Source organism: Carcharhinus amblyrhynchos, chromosome 1, assembly GCF_965287045.1.
Source record: "Carcharhinus amblyrhynchos chromosome 1, sCarAmb.v2.hapA, whole genome shotgun sequence".
NCBI classification, from domain to species: domain Eukaryota; kingdom Metazoa; phylum Chordata; class Chondrichthyes; order Carcharhiniformes; family Carcharhinidae; genus Carcharhinus; species Carcharhinus amblyrhynchos.
This window is the reverse complement of record NC_137324.1, coordinates 156257148-156269109: the sequence shown is the minus strand read 5'-3', so window position 1 is coordinate 156269109 and position 11962 is coordinate 156257148. Positions and strand designations below refer to the sequence as shown.

Genomic DNA, 11962 nt, shown 5'->3' with positions numbered 1-11962 from the left:
CCTGGAATTAGACTGATCAAGTGGAAAACACAAGTGCCAAACAATGGCCATCTCTAATAAGAGAGAATCTAACAATCTCCCCTTGACATTAAACAGTATTGCTCCCAGCATTGCCATCTTCAGAGTCATCATTGACTGAAACCTCTTAGCCACCAGCATGTTATGGATGCAGAAAGCACCAGTTAGAGGGCATACTGCACCAACTAGCCATAGCTTATTAAGCGGCACCTTCCAAAATAGCACCTAAAGAACATAGAAGGACAAGGACAGATCTGATCTGGGACTCTGTAATGTGGGACATCTGACATGAAGGGCCCGATTTTAGCATTGCGGTGCGAAAACGTGATAAAGTTGGGTGTGAGGCCACGAACGCAATCCGCGCAGCTGGCCATTTTAATGAGACCCGGGAATGGCCACAATCCAATTCACATCCAAAACGGGCGCACGGCAATTTAAATGCATTTGCGTGCATTTCAATTGAATTATTGAACTGCCTGCCCAACTTTATCAGCATTTTCCCCTTTACCACCGTGTTCACCAACCCGGAATCACGCTGAAATGGACACGCTGAATAAAAGTCTGAATCAGGCACTCCAGCTGCTGAAGAGGCAAGTTCAGAGCTTCCAACGGCTCTCTGACTGTGGGTGGGGGGTTGGGGTGGGGGGTGTGTGGGTGGGGGGTTGGGGGGGAAGGGGGGGGGAGGAAGGAGGTTGGTGGCTCAGATCATTTCTGGTTGGAGGTGGGGAGAGAGAGGAGGAAGAAGGCCCGATCATTGTCTGGTTGCGGAGGGGATGGCCGATCGTTGTCTGGTTGGGGGTGGGGTGAGGAGGGCAAATCATTGGCTGGGGGGGGTCAATTGTTGTCTGGATGGGAGGGGGGTGCAATCATTTTCTGCTTGGGGGGAGAGAGAGGCAATTCAGATGTACCTCTTGGGGGCCGGGGGTTGGGGGGGGGGAACGTGAGGCCAGATCATTCTCTTGGAGGGAGGAAAGGAGTGAGTGAGACCAAATCATTCTCTGGGGGGAGGGGGGGTGAGGCTAGGTCATTCTCCGGGGGGTGGGGGTTGGGGGTGAGGGCAGGTCATTCTGCAGGGAGGTGGGAGGGGTAGGTGAGGCCAGGTCATTCTCTGGGGTGGGCGGGGGGGGGGGTAGTGAGGCCATATCATTCTCTGGGGGGGGGCGGAGGGGGTGGAGTGAAGCTAGATCATTCTCTGGGAGGGGCAGGAGTGAAGCCAGATCATTCTTTGGGAGGGGCAGGAATGAGGCCAGATCATTCTCTGGGGGGAGGGGGAGTGAGGCTGGATCATTCTCTGGGGGGAGAGGGAGTGAGTCCAGATCATTCTCGGGGGGGAAGGGGGAGTGAGGCCAGGTCATTCTCTGCGGGTGGGGGATCGGGGGTGGTGTGCTGCCACTCTGCGGGCGATCGGCCAAGAGGAGAGGGCAGGGAGTTGTGATTGGTCTGGGTAGAGGGGAGGTGGTGGATAAGGGTCGGTTATGTTGTGGGGATGGGGTGATATCTGTGGGGGCTATTGCTCCCGCTTTTTGCTCCCGGGCCACTTTCTTCACTTTTTGCAGCCCTTCGAGCGATCTGACACAGGCGCACTTTTTCAAACTATTTTCTAACTGCGCATGCGCAGTTCAGAGCTCCGATTGTTTTGGGTGTATTAAGCTCTGCCCACAGCAAGATTCAGACTCATGATTTTTTTTCAGGTTGTGTGTGTGTGGGGGTGTTTGAAAGCAGAGTTCCAAGTTGGATCTAAATTGCGCCCAGATTCAGCACTGAGAATGAAAATGGTAAAATCGGGCCCAAAGTGAATCCAAATAGCGTTTCAGGGAGTCAAAGAAATTGAAGAAAGATGGCTAGCAGAGGGAGGAAAGAAAAAAGAACAAAATACAAAGCACAATGGGTTTCAGAAGTTATTACTGTGCAAACTTCATCATCTGACCCTGTGATTTATAGCTGCAGCATCTATGACAGGGTGTGTTGTTTCAGAAATGACCTATTCAGCCATCCATTTTACAAGAGAACAAAGTAACTGAAATACTTCGGATCTTGTACCATTGTCCTCTGAAACTGATAGTTGTCATGGATAGCTGCCTGCACCAGTAGGGACATGTAATTGCATACCATTAGAATAATTCCAGACAGTCCTGTAGGAGAGTGCTGGGTAGGAGTTCCACCAAGTGTTCTACAGACTCTATACCGCAGCTCAACACCATCTATGACTAAGAAGCCCAACTGATTGACACCCCATCCAGCACCTTCAATATACACTGTCTCCACCCCTGACACACATGGCAGCAGTGTGTACAGTCTACAAAGTGAACTGCTGCAACTCAGCAAGGCACCTTTGACAGTACCTTCTACATCCATTATCTCTACCACAAAGAAAGACAAGGAGAGCGGAGACACTGGATAAAAGAGAATGAGGAGGGAGGGAGGGAAAACAGGGTAAAACAAAACAAGGAGGGAGGAGACACAGGATGAAAGAGAATGAGGAGGGAGGGAACACAGGATAAAACCTAGTGAAGGACAGAAACATGGGATGAAAGAACATAAAAAGGGCAGAGGCATGGGATAAAAGCATGAGGAGGGCAAGGAGGTGAGAAACACAGGCTAAAAGAACAAGAAGGGCATAGACACAGTTAGAAAAGTGAGGAGAGCATAAGCGCAGGATCAAAGCACAAGGAGGGTGGGGACAAGAGATAAAAACACAAGGATGTTGAAGACACAAGCTAAAAGAGCACAAGGAGGGTGGAGAGATGAGATAAAGGAGCTTGAGGAAAGCGGAAGACACAAGATGCAAATTGTGCGGAGGGTGTAGAAAGTCTGCAGAGGGATCTAGATAGGCTGAGCGAGTGGGCAAGGACCTGGCAGATGGAATACAATGTTGGCAAGTGTGAGGTTATTCACTTTGGTAGGAATAATAGTAGGAAGGACTACTATTTACAGGGCGAAAAGCTGCAGCATGCTACAGTGCAGAGGGACCTGGGGGTCATTGTGCATGAGTCGCAAAAACCCAGCCTACAGGTGCAGCAGGTGGTCAGGAAGGCAAATGGGATGCTGGCCTTCATAGCAAGGGGGATTGAATATAAAAGTAGGGAGGTCTTGCTGCAACTGTACAGGGCACTGGTGAGGCCGCAGCTGGAGTACTGTGTGCAGTTTTGGTTGCCGCACTTGCGCAAGGGTATTTTGGCCTTGGAGGGAGTGCAGAGGAGGTTCACTAGGCTGATACCGGAGTTGAGGGGGCTGAGCAATGAAGAGAGGCTGAATAGACTGGGCTTGTACGCGTTAAGAGTTTAGAAGGATGAGTGGGGATCTCATTGAGACGTATAAGATGATGAAAGGGATGGATAGGGTAGAGGTGGAGAGGTTCTTCCCGCTCAGAAAGGACGGCAGGACTAGAGGGCACAGCCTCAAGATAAGGAGGGGGGTGCAGTTTAGAACAGAGTTGAGGAGGAACTTCTTCACTCAAAGGGTGGTGAATCTCTGGAATTCTCTGCCCATTGAAGTGGTGGAGGCTACCTCGCTAAATATATTTAAGATGTGGGTAGATAGGTTTTTGGTAGGCAAGGGGATTAAGGGTTATGGGGAGAAAGCGGGAAAGTGGAACTGATCCACTTCAGATCATCCATGATCTTATTGAATGGCGGGGCAGGCTCGAAGGGCTAGGTGGCCTACTCCTGCTCCTATTTCTTATGTTCTTATTATGTTCTTAAGATAGAAGAGCGCAAGGAGGACAGCGACATGGGATAAAAGCACAAAGAGGGCAGAGACACAGGATAGAAGAACACAGTGAGGGCCAAGTCATTGTATAAAAGCCTGTGGAAGGCCAAGACTTGGGATAAAAGAACTTGAGGAGAGCAGCAGAGACACAGGATAAAGGAGAATGAAGAGATCAAAGGAAACACAAGATGAACATGCGGGGAGCAGCGAAGACACAGATAAAGGAGCTTGAACACAGTAAGCAGTCTCACAACACCAGGTTAAACTCCAATAGATGTATCTGGTATCATTAGCTTTCAGAGCACTGCCCCTTCATCAGTTGAGTGACTCGTAAGGACTTGGAGAGTCAACCACATTGCTGTGGCTTTGGCCAAACCAGGTAAGGAGAGCAGATTTCCTTCCCTAAAGGGCATTAGTGAGCTAGATAGGTTTTTCCAACAATTGGCAATGGTTGCTTTGGATACCAAAGTTAACGCAGATCCATATGTAAGATAACTAAACTTTTAAAAATAATTTTATTTGAAAGTTTAAAAGTTAATTAAAATAAGTACCAAAATCACATATGAGTAATTGAGAAAAATATAATTTTTAGTTGTATATTGTTCTAGTATTTAATATGGATAGCAAATTCTAGTATAGATAGGAATTATTCTATGTCAATTAGAAGTAATTAAATCCAGGACAAACACATCTGCAGGAAGCGTAGGCAGATATAGGAATCCCAGATCTGGGTTATTGACCTGGAAGCTGAACTGTAGACATTATACAACACAAGACAAGAGAGAAATATCTGGACATGGCTCCAGAAGATGTTCACACCTCTTAGAATAGGCTTGTCTGTTTTGGTCAGCAGTGAAGGACTGGAGGATGTGACTGAATGAGGCAGGTATAAGGACTGAGCAGACAACAGTGGAGGAGTCTCAAGGTGGAATTTTACGAGATTTTTTAAAGTTTCAGACGGTATGAAACTGGAAGAATTCTAGATATGTTTTTTGGACATGTTTTCAGGCCCAATCTTATGCACTCTGTGTACTCTGCAAAATTTTGGGCAAGTCCATTGTCGCCACAGAAGACAGTAGGCGGGATCCGAAAGTCTGCAGCTCCGATTGAAGCCTCAAACTGCGCATGCGCAGAAGAAATACTAAAATAAAGCAGCTCCCCTGCCAGATCTCTCTCAGGGTAGATACAGTCTCTCCCTGGCCTCCACAGACATTGGAACAACATTACTGACCACATTACTCCTGGACCCACTTGTACATGGCCCGCATCACTCCCTGCCCTTCATGAGAGGGAGAGAGGGTCTAACACAACACTCTCTCCCTCTCTCTCCTCTGCCCCCAATTCATCCCATTCATCCCACCCCTCCCATCAGTATGCCTGCATGTTGTCACTTGGCTTCCCCTCAATGGTAACAAGCAAACTGCATTTAACTTGTTGGAATGCCCTTCCAAACTGCTTGCAGCTGATCTGCCCTAACAAGGGGCAGTTCCACAAAAACCCCAAGATGGACCGACAGGAAGGCAGCGCAGAAAGAAATGGTCTTGAGAAAGCCAGCTCTCAGATTTTTCGAATCTGACCTGGCCAGTTTGCTGGAGGTAGTGGAGTCATGACTGGACACTCCCCACCACATCCCCCAGCCCCCCAGCAGGATGTCGTCCTGGGGAAAGCGACAGAAAAAACAGCCTGGGAGGCAGTGGCCACATCTGTGAGTGCCATAGCACTGGCCAGAAGAGCCAGCAAGCAGATAAATGACCTCATCCAGGCTGAAAGAGGGAGTATTTAATCCCATTTAGCATCTTCCCCCAAATCACCCCAGATGTCCCACCCTAGCACCCTTCATGCTTTCAGCCCCTGAGCCCCAAGCACCTCCTTCCTTCCTCCCCCTCCACAAGCGCTTGCCCTCTGAGGGCCACCACCTGATACTCTGCAGGAGTCACGCCATCAGATTTTTCATGGCTCCTCCCATCCTTACAGAAGATGAATGTCCAAAACTACTAGAGGGCAAAGACAGGATGGTGAGCCTAATCTGAGTCCTCACCCCCTTTGAGGAGTGGGCACTGGAACATGCAGGAGAGGAGGACATCCGCACAATCAGCGACAGCATGGTTGGGATGGAGTCTAAAGGTGAGCACCTGTCAATCCTCTACTCAATTTCAGTCATTTACGTGGGGACGTAGGTTTAAGGTGTGTGGGGCAAGGTTTAAAGGACATGTGTGAGGCGAGATTTTTATACAGATGGTGGTAGGTGCCTGGAACTCGCTGCCAGGGGAGGTAGTGGAAGCAGGTACGGTAGTGACTGTTAAGGGGCATCTTGATAAATGCATAAATAAGTTGGGAATAGAGGGATATGGTTCCCAGAAGGGTAGGGGTTTTAGTTCAGATGGGGAGCATGATCGGTACAGGCTTGGAGGGCCAAAGGGCCTGTTCCTGGCAATCCCAAGGTCATGGGCCACCACTGGCCGTTTTCTAACACCTGCGCCAGAGCCCTGACTGTCATAGAAATCATAGAAACCATAGAAACCCAACAGTGCAGAAAGAGGCCATTCGGCACACAATGTACTCATCCAAAGCTGTGCCAGCGGTGGGTGCCCTCTGTCCCACACATCCTGGTATAGCATCCCCAGCATCCACTGGATCCTGGGAAATCACCCACCCTGCTACTCCCAAGGTATTGAACGCCTGACCCTCTGACGTGGGCCCAGACACCAGCATGTGGTCAAAGAACAGTTAGAACTTAGACTTGCGTGGCACCGGAGCTGCATCACAGAATGCCACATAGCGAGTCATCATCAGCCCCTCCTAGTAACTCATTAACATGGTCAACCCAGGCCCATCAACCTGGTGTGATGTCAATGGGACCCAGGGCTGGAGGGTGGACAAAGAGGGGTTGTGCCCACCTGAATGTCTGGTGCAGTCTTCCAGTAATAGCTTGCAGTTCAGGCAGATGGGGGAGAAACACCCTCATGACTAGCACGAGATGTGTTCCCATCACGGGCAGCACTGTAGCGTCCATGCATTGTTCCCTGATTGGGGCGACAGAGACAGCACTGCTGCTTGTTTCTGTTAGTTGGGCCTGGGATGGAAAATCTGCTGTCAGCCAGACAGCCTGTCCAAATGGCAAACAGATGGCAGGGTAATTGTGGCGTTGTCATTGAGGGTGAGGATTGACCTCATATGCAACTCCTCAGGGATCATTCAGTGGGCAGAGGGAATGACCATAACATGAGCCCCAAGCCAGTGTCAACTGTCGACCATAGGAACCCCAGACCAATACAAGGCCCCTCCCAAACCACTGCACCCATGCAACTCACTTGTATCGAGCGGCTGTAATTCTCATTAGTGTGAAGACTGACCGAAGAGGTGGTTAACATAAGTGAGGAGACGATTGCGTGCCACACTTGCTAGTTATATTGAAATGCATGCAAGTTGACATCTCGCCCATTTTGGGCACTAAGCTGTTCACCCTGCCCCCAGAAAAAGTGGCTGGTAAGATTGGAACTGATGTGAAGCCTGGCACATTTCTGAAATATGACTTCACATCCAATCTTACCACCCTGCCTTGCCAAACAACGGGCAAGTAAGATTGCATGAGAGGCCAAAAATTGGGTTCATGCCTGGCTTCTCACCTCCCATAATCTTCCCAGCTCTCTTTTGCTGGCAAAATTGGCTTTGACCCAGAAAGAGCATGAAGATGATTTAAATATTAGTGACATGATTTACATGTCATTAATAAATCCAAGATGGCACCGTCTGGGCACACCTACCTATTTCCTCACTGGTCGAACCTCACACTGGCATGAATCACAGATGTTCTCCATCAGCAGAGAACAGACATGCTGACCTCACTGGGATTGGGGGGGGTGGGGGGTGGGGTCAGAGGCCATTGAAGCCCATGGGTGGTAGGGGGGCATGGCTGGACAGTTCCCATGGGGCAGTGCCAGCCTGCTAGTACCTACCTGGCACTCTGGCAGTGCCCACCAGGCACCGTGGCACTTGCTACATGGCACCATAATTGTTCTGGGGAAGTGGCAAGGGGAGTGGGGCTTGAATGGAGGCGGGGCTATGATGGAGAGGCAAGAGGGAACTCTGCAGGGGGTGAGGGAGCTCTGGAGTGGGGGTAATGGGGAGCACTGCAGGAGGGGAGGGAGCTGTATATGAGGGAAGGACCTCTGTGGAGAGAGCAGTGCAAGGGAGTTGATCAGCAAAGGGGCATGTGGCTGGGGGTGCATGCAAGGGTGATGATTAGCAGGGGGTTTATGCAACAGGGAGTGATCAGCGGGGTGGGCAGGGGTTGTGACAGGCACAGGGAGCGAGCGGCAAGACTGGTGGGGCGGGGTGCAACCCGCCACAATACCGGAGCGGGGGGGGGGAGCAGGAGGGGATGCCAGGATCTTCCCAGTTAACTGGGGGATTGGGGCATCTGCGCAACAGTATCCCGAACAGTCTGAAGCTGTTTTCACCAGTGAGTTTGGGCCACCCTGCCCACTCCCCCACCCCAGCGTGTTATAAAATTGCAACTTCAAGCATGCCCAAAAAACAGGCCTGAAACTCTCCCGTTTTCTTGTTTGTTCCACACTTGGAATGCTTTTTGAAGGATTGCAGCCAAAGTATTTACATCGATAATAGCATGCGTATGTGAATTAATATGCATGCCCATAGCATGTAGTACAAATGAAAGTGACAGGAATAATTAGTATCAGTATGAATGACTATACATCCAGTTGCTTTTATTTTTCCATTTTAAAGATATTCAACTTCACAATTCTATAATCCGCAAACTACAAACATAAAATACAATTCCCCCAACATGAAAACTAAAAATGTGCACAAGTCCTTTATAGTGTAAACAAATAAATATCCTATTTGACATTACAGCCAGGATTCTCCTCCCAGTGCCATTGCAATTGGTTGGGTCCCACCACTATGACTGCTGTAAACTCAACCCATTTTCCTGGGTGAAGGGTAATTTGACATGTAAGATGAACTTCTGATGGGATTGTTGCTACCAAAATAGATCCAGTCATTGTAGGGGAAGGCAATTCTGTCAGTGCTTAACAGGATTCCAAGTGTAGCACCAGAGAGATGGGAGCAGCAACAGAAATGAATAAAGACTCTGATGATTGGAAGGGATGATCCCTTCCAAGACCTTGGCTGAAACCTGGTCCTTCAGTATGTAACTGTTGGGGACAGAATAATACAAGTGTCCTGTTATCACTACTTTCCATCTACTGCAAGTGACGGGTGGATATCAAGAAATACTTAGGGAATGAGGAAGGAATGGCCAACTATGGTCCTAGTGCAGACTGTGGAAAGATATACAGGTGTGTAGTGGGACCAGGGCTATGCATTGGTGGGATGAGGTGTCTGAAGGATGTATGATGTGATTTTCCATAATTCTCCACTGCTGTCTTGCTTGGCTTCAGGTGAGATATCAGAGGAAATCCAGCCCAATATTTCAGTTAAAGCTTTGATAAAGTGCCACTATTAGGTGGGAGGATTTACTTTGGCAATGAACAGTAACACTTGACTTAAATATTACAAATCTTCCAGACTAAGGAACACATTTTTTGGTGCATTTAAAGCTAAAGCATTCTTTTAATAAACGGACATGCGCCAATTAAAGTTTAGTAAAGCAATTTTGTTTTAACTTAATCCACGGAGCAAAATATATCCACAAGATTTCATACACTATTTGGTGCCAATAATATTTCCAATGCCTTTGAGGCACTTGAATAATTCTTTTGATATAAACCAAAATGTAACCATTTATAAACAGGCTTAAGACCAACAATCGCAGTACAAAATTAGTGGGTATTTTGAAAGGTATATTAAAAACAAGTTGAGGTAGCATTGTATCTTAAGAGGTTGAGTACTAAACTTGTAAAAATATTTTAATTATGGATCACATGGCCACAGTCTCAATGCACAAGTTTTGACAGTCTGTTAAATGTTTAAATGTTAGAGAAGGCGTGCAGAAGGGATTTACATTGCAAGTCTCCAGTCACTTTAAGCACATGCCTGTAGTTTAGTTACAAAGTGGTATTGACAAAAAGTCAGCCAAAATTCTCTCCCATCCTCTTTTAACGTAATAGATTGGTGGTGAATCCTTGTAAAGGGAAAGAAAGAAATTAATGCACTGAAATACAGCATCTGATATATTAATAACATCCAAATCAAATTATTATTTTGGAACAAAATAAATTATAAACTAAGATTAGCAATGAAACTCGCAGTAGCAACAAGAACTGTGTTTAAGAACAGCATTGCTTTATATTCATAGCTTTAGTGCAACTAATTGCCAGACCTCTCACAGCATTGAAATATTTAATTCCTGCCACCACACAGGAACAGTTGCAACCACCCAGCACTCTCTGTCTGCTGGTGTGTATGGTTTTTTTCAACAATGAAGTTATTGCTGTGTGTCTGTTCTCCTGATGTGGAGATGCCGGCGTTAGACTGGGGTAAACACAGTAAGAAGTCTGACAACACCAGGTTTAAGTCCAACCGATTTCCCTCTTTGTCACCTGACGAAGAGGGAAACCTCGAAAGCTTGTGAGTTTACTATCAAATAAATCAGTTGGACTTAAACCTGGTGTTGTCAGACTTTTTACTGTCTGTTCTCCACCTTTGTTCATCCTCACCATTGCTGACTCCCAAACTCTCAGTGGTCTCCGTCACCAGCCCTCTCATAAGCCTTCACAACTTCTCCCTTGCCATTTCTCTCCTGACCCTTTATAGACCCCTCATGATGAACAAAGGCTTGTGGGAGAGGAATGGTGAGCAAGACAACGAGGAGTCAGGAGAGTGATGGTGAATGGCATGGCAAGAGGTCAGGAGAGCGGCAGTGAGTGAAGTGGTGAGGAGTGGAGAGTGGGATGTCGAACAAAGTGGCAAAGTGTTGAGAGGACTGTGGAGAGGGGCAATGAGAGGTTTGGAGCAGAGCAGTGGGATGGAGAGGGGGTTGGTGAGTGAGGTGGACAATGGGTGCACAACAACATCAGTGGTGGGAAAAATTGTGCATACCATGATGGACAGAGTGGTTGGCTGCCAAGTGAGCGTGTGCAGCTGCACCTGTGTAGCAGCAGGAGTTAGTGAAAATTAGAACAATATGCCCTGAAATTATTTTGAAAGATGCCTGACAGAATTTCAGGGTCAACATCTTTAGTAGCTTAGTCACTCTAACAGCAAGGTGTGCAACTTCTGTCATCAAGTCAAAGTTTGGATCCTAGCCTTGAATGGCATTTAAACAATGAACTTCAGTGGACCAATTTCTGTGAATTCTTTGGCAGGTTGATAAAAAAATTGATGCAACAATGGAGTGCTTTATTTAAAAAGAAAGGATTGCCCTGTCAGCTCATTGAATGTCATTGTTCAGGGCTACAACTCAAACCATTTCACACTCATGTTGTTAAGAACATTGTGACAAAAAGTGACAGACCAAACTTTTAAGAGGAGATTCTCCCCCTCCCCTGAAAATTAGATAGCTTGCAATTAGTAGAGATCATTATCACATTGGACCTCATTGAGTATAATGGAATATCATTTATCTTAGGGCCAATTACTTAAAGTTACCAAACACTCCTTTTGTCTCTGCACAAAGTATGCATTTATAAACAGCATACATTAAGATAACCAAACTCAACTTCATTGAAGTTTTCATTAAAATGGCATTGTGTTGTTCAGTTTCATGGTGACAGTAAAAATATATAAAACAATGTCATTTTATATAAACAGTTCAATTGTTTTGGTCAAAGATAGTTATCTACATATCTGCAGTGTTCCATCACCATGGTCTTTTTACGTTCATTTTCACCCAATTGCTCTTTTAATTTTAGCACACTAGGTGGTGCAGTTGTTGAAGAAATCCATCTCAGGTAACTTTTATCGAAGAGGCACAAGAAATATTGTCATTTTGATAGGGAAGCCCAATTTCATTCTTGCATTTATGCAGCTGGCTTAATGAATATCTGCAAAAAAAGATTGCAGAAATATCAGTTTTTAACGTATTTGAGAATTGTATTGCATAAAACTATATACTGTTCACCCCTTATAATTTAAAGAACATAGCTCAGAATTTGGGCCATATTGCAGCCAGCTTTCAGATGCTACATGACCTGCTAAGGACTCAAAATGGCAGGATTGATGCATTCACACAGTCTATAGAAGCACACATCCCCACCATTTTAATGCAAGAGGTAGCATTCACATTATGTTTGTACACTGACAGGGACTAAAG

The 11962-nt window shown here is 46.7% G+C and overlaps 1 protein-coding gene across 2 annotated transcripts in view; it reads right to left on the bottom strand.

The window, feature by feature from the left end:
- Positions 1 to 8432: 8432 nt before the first annotated feature.
- The window catches only part of LOC145346622 (alpha-1,3-mannosyl-glycoprotein 4-beta-N-acetylglucosaminyltransferase B-like), a 249206-nt gene continuing 245676 nt past the window's right edge, over positions 8433 to 11962 (bottom strand). For both annotated transcript variants that reach the window (XM_080194108.1, XM_080194117.1), the window contains exon 15: positions 8433 to 11693. In XM_080194108.1, coding sequence (XP_080050234.1) covers positions 11670 to 11693 — 24 coding nt within the window. In that variant the 3' untranslated portion in view covers positions 8433 to 11669. The remainder of the gene's footprint in view (positions 11694 to 11962) is intronic.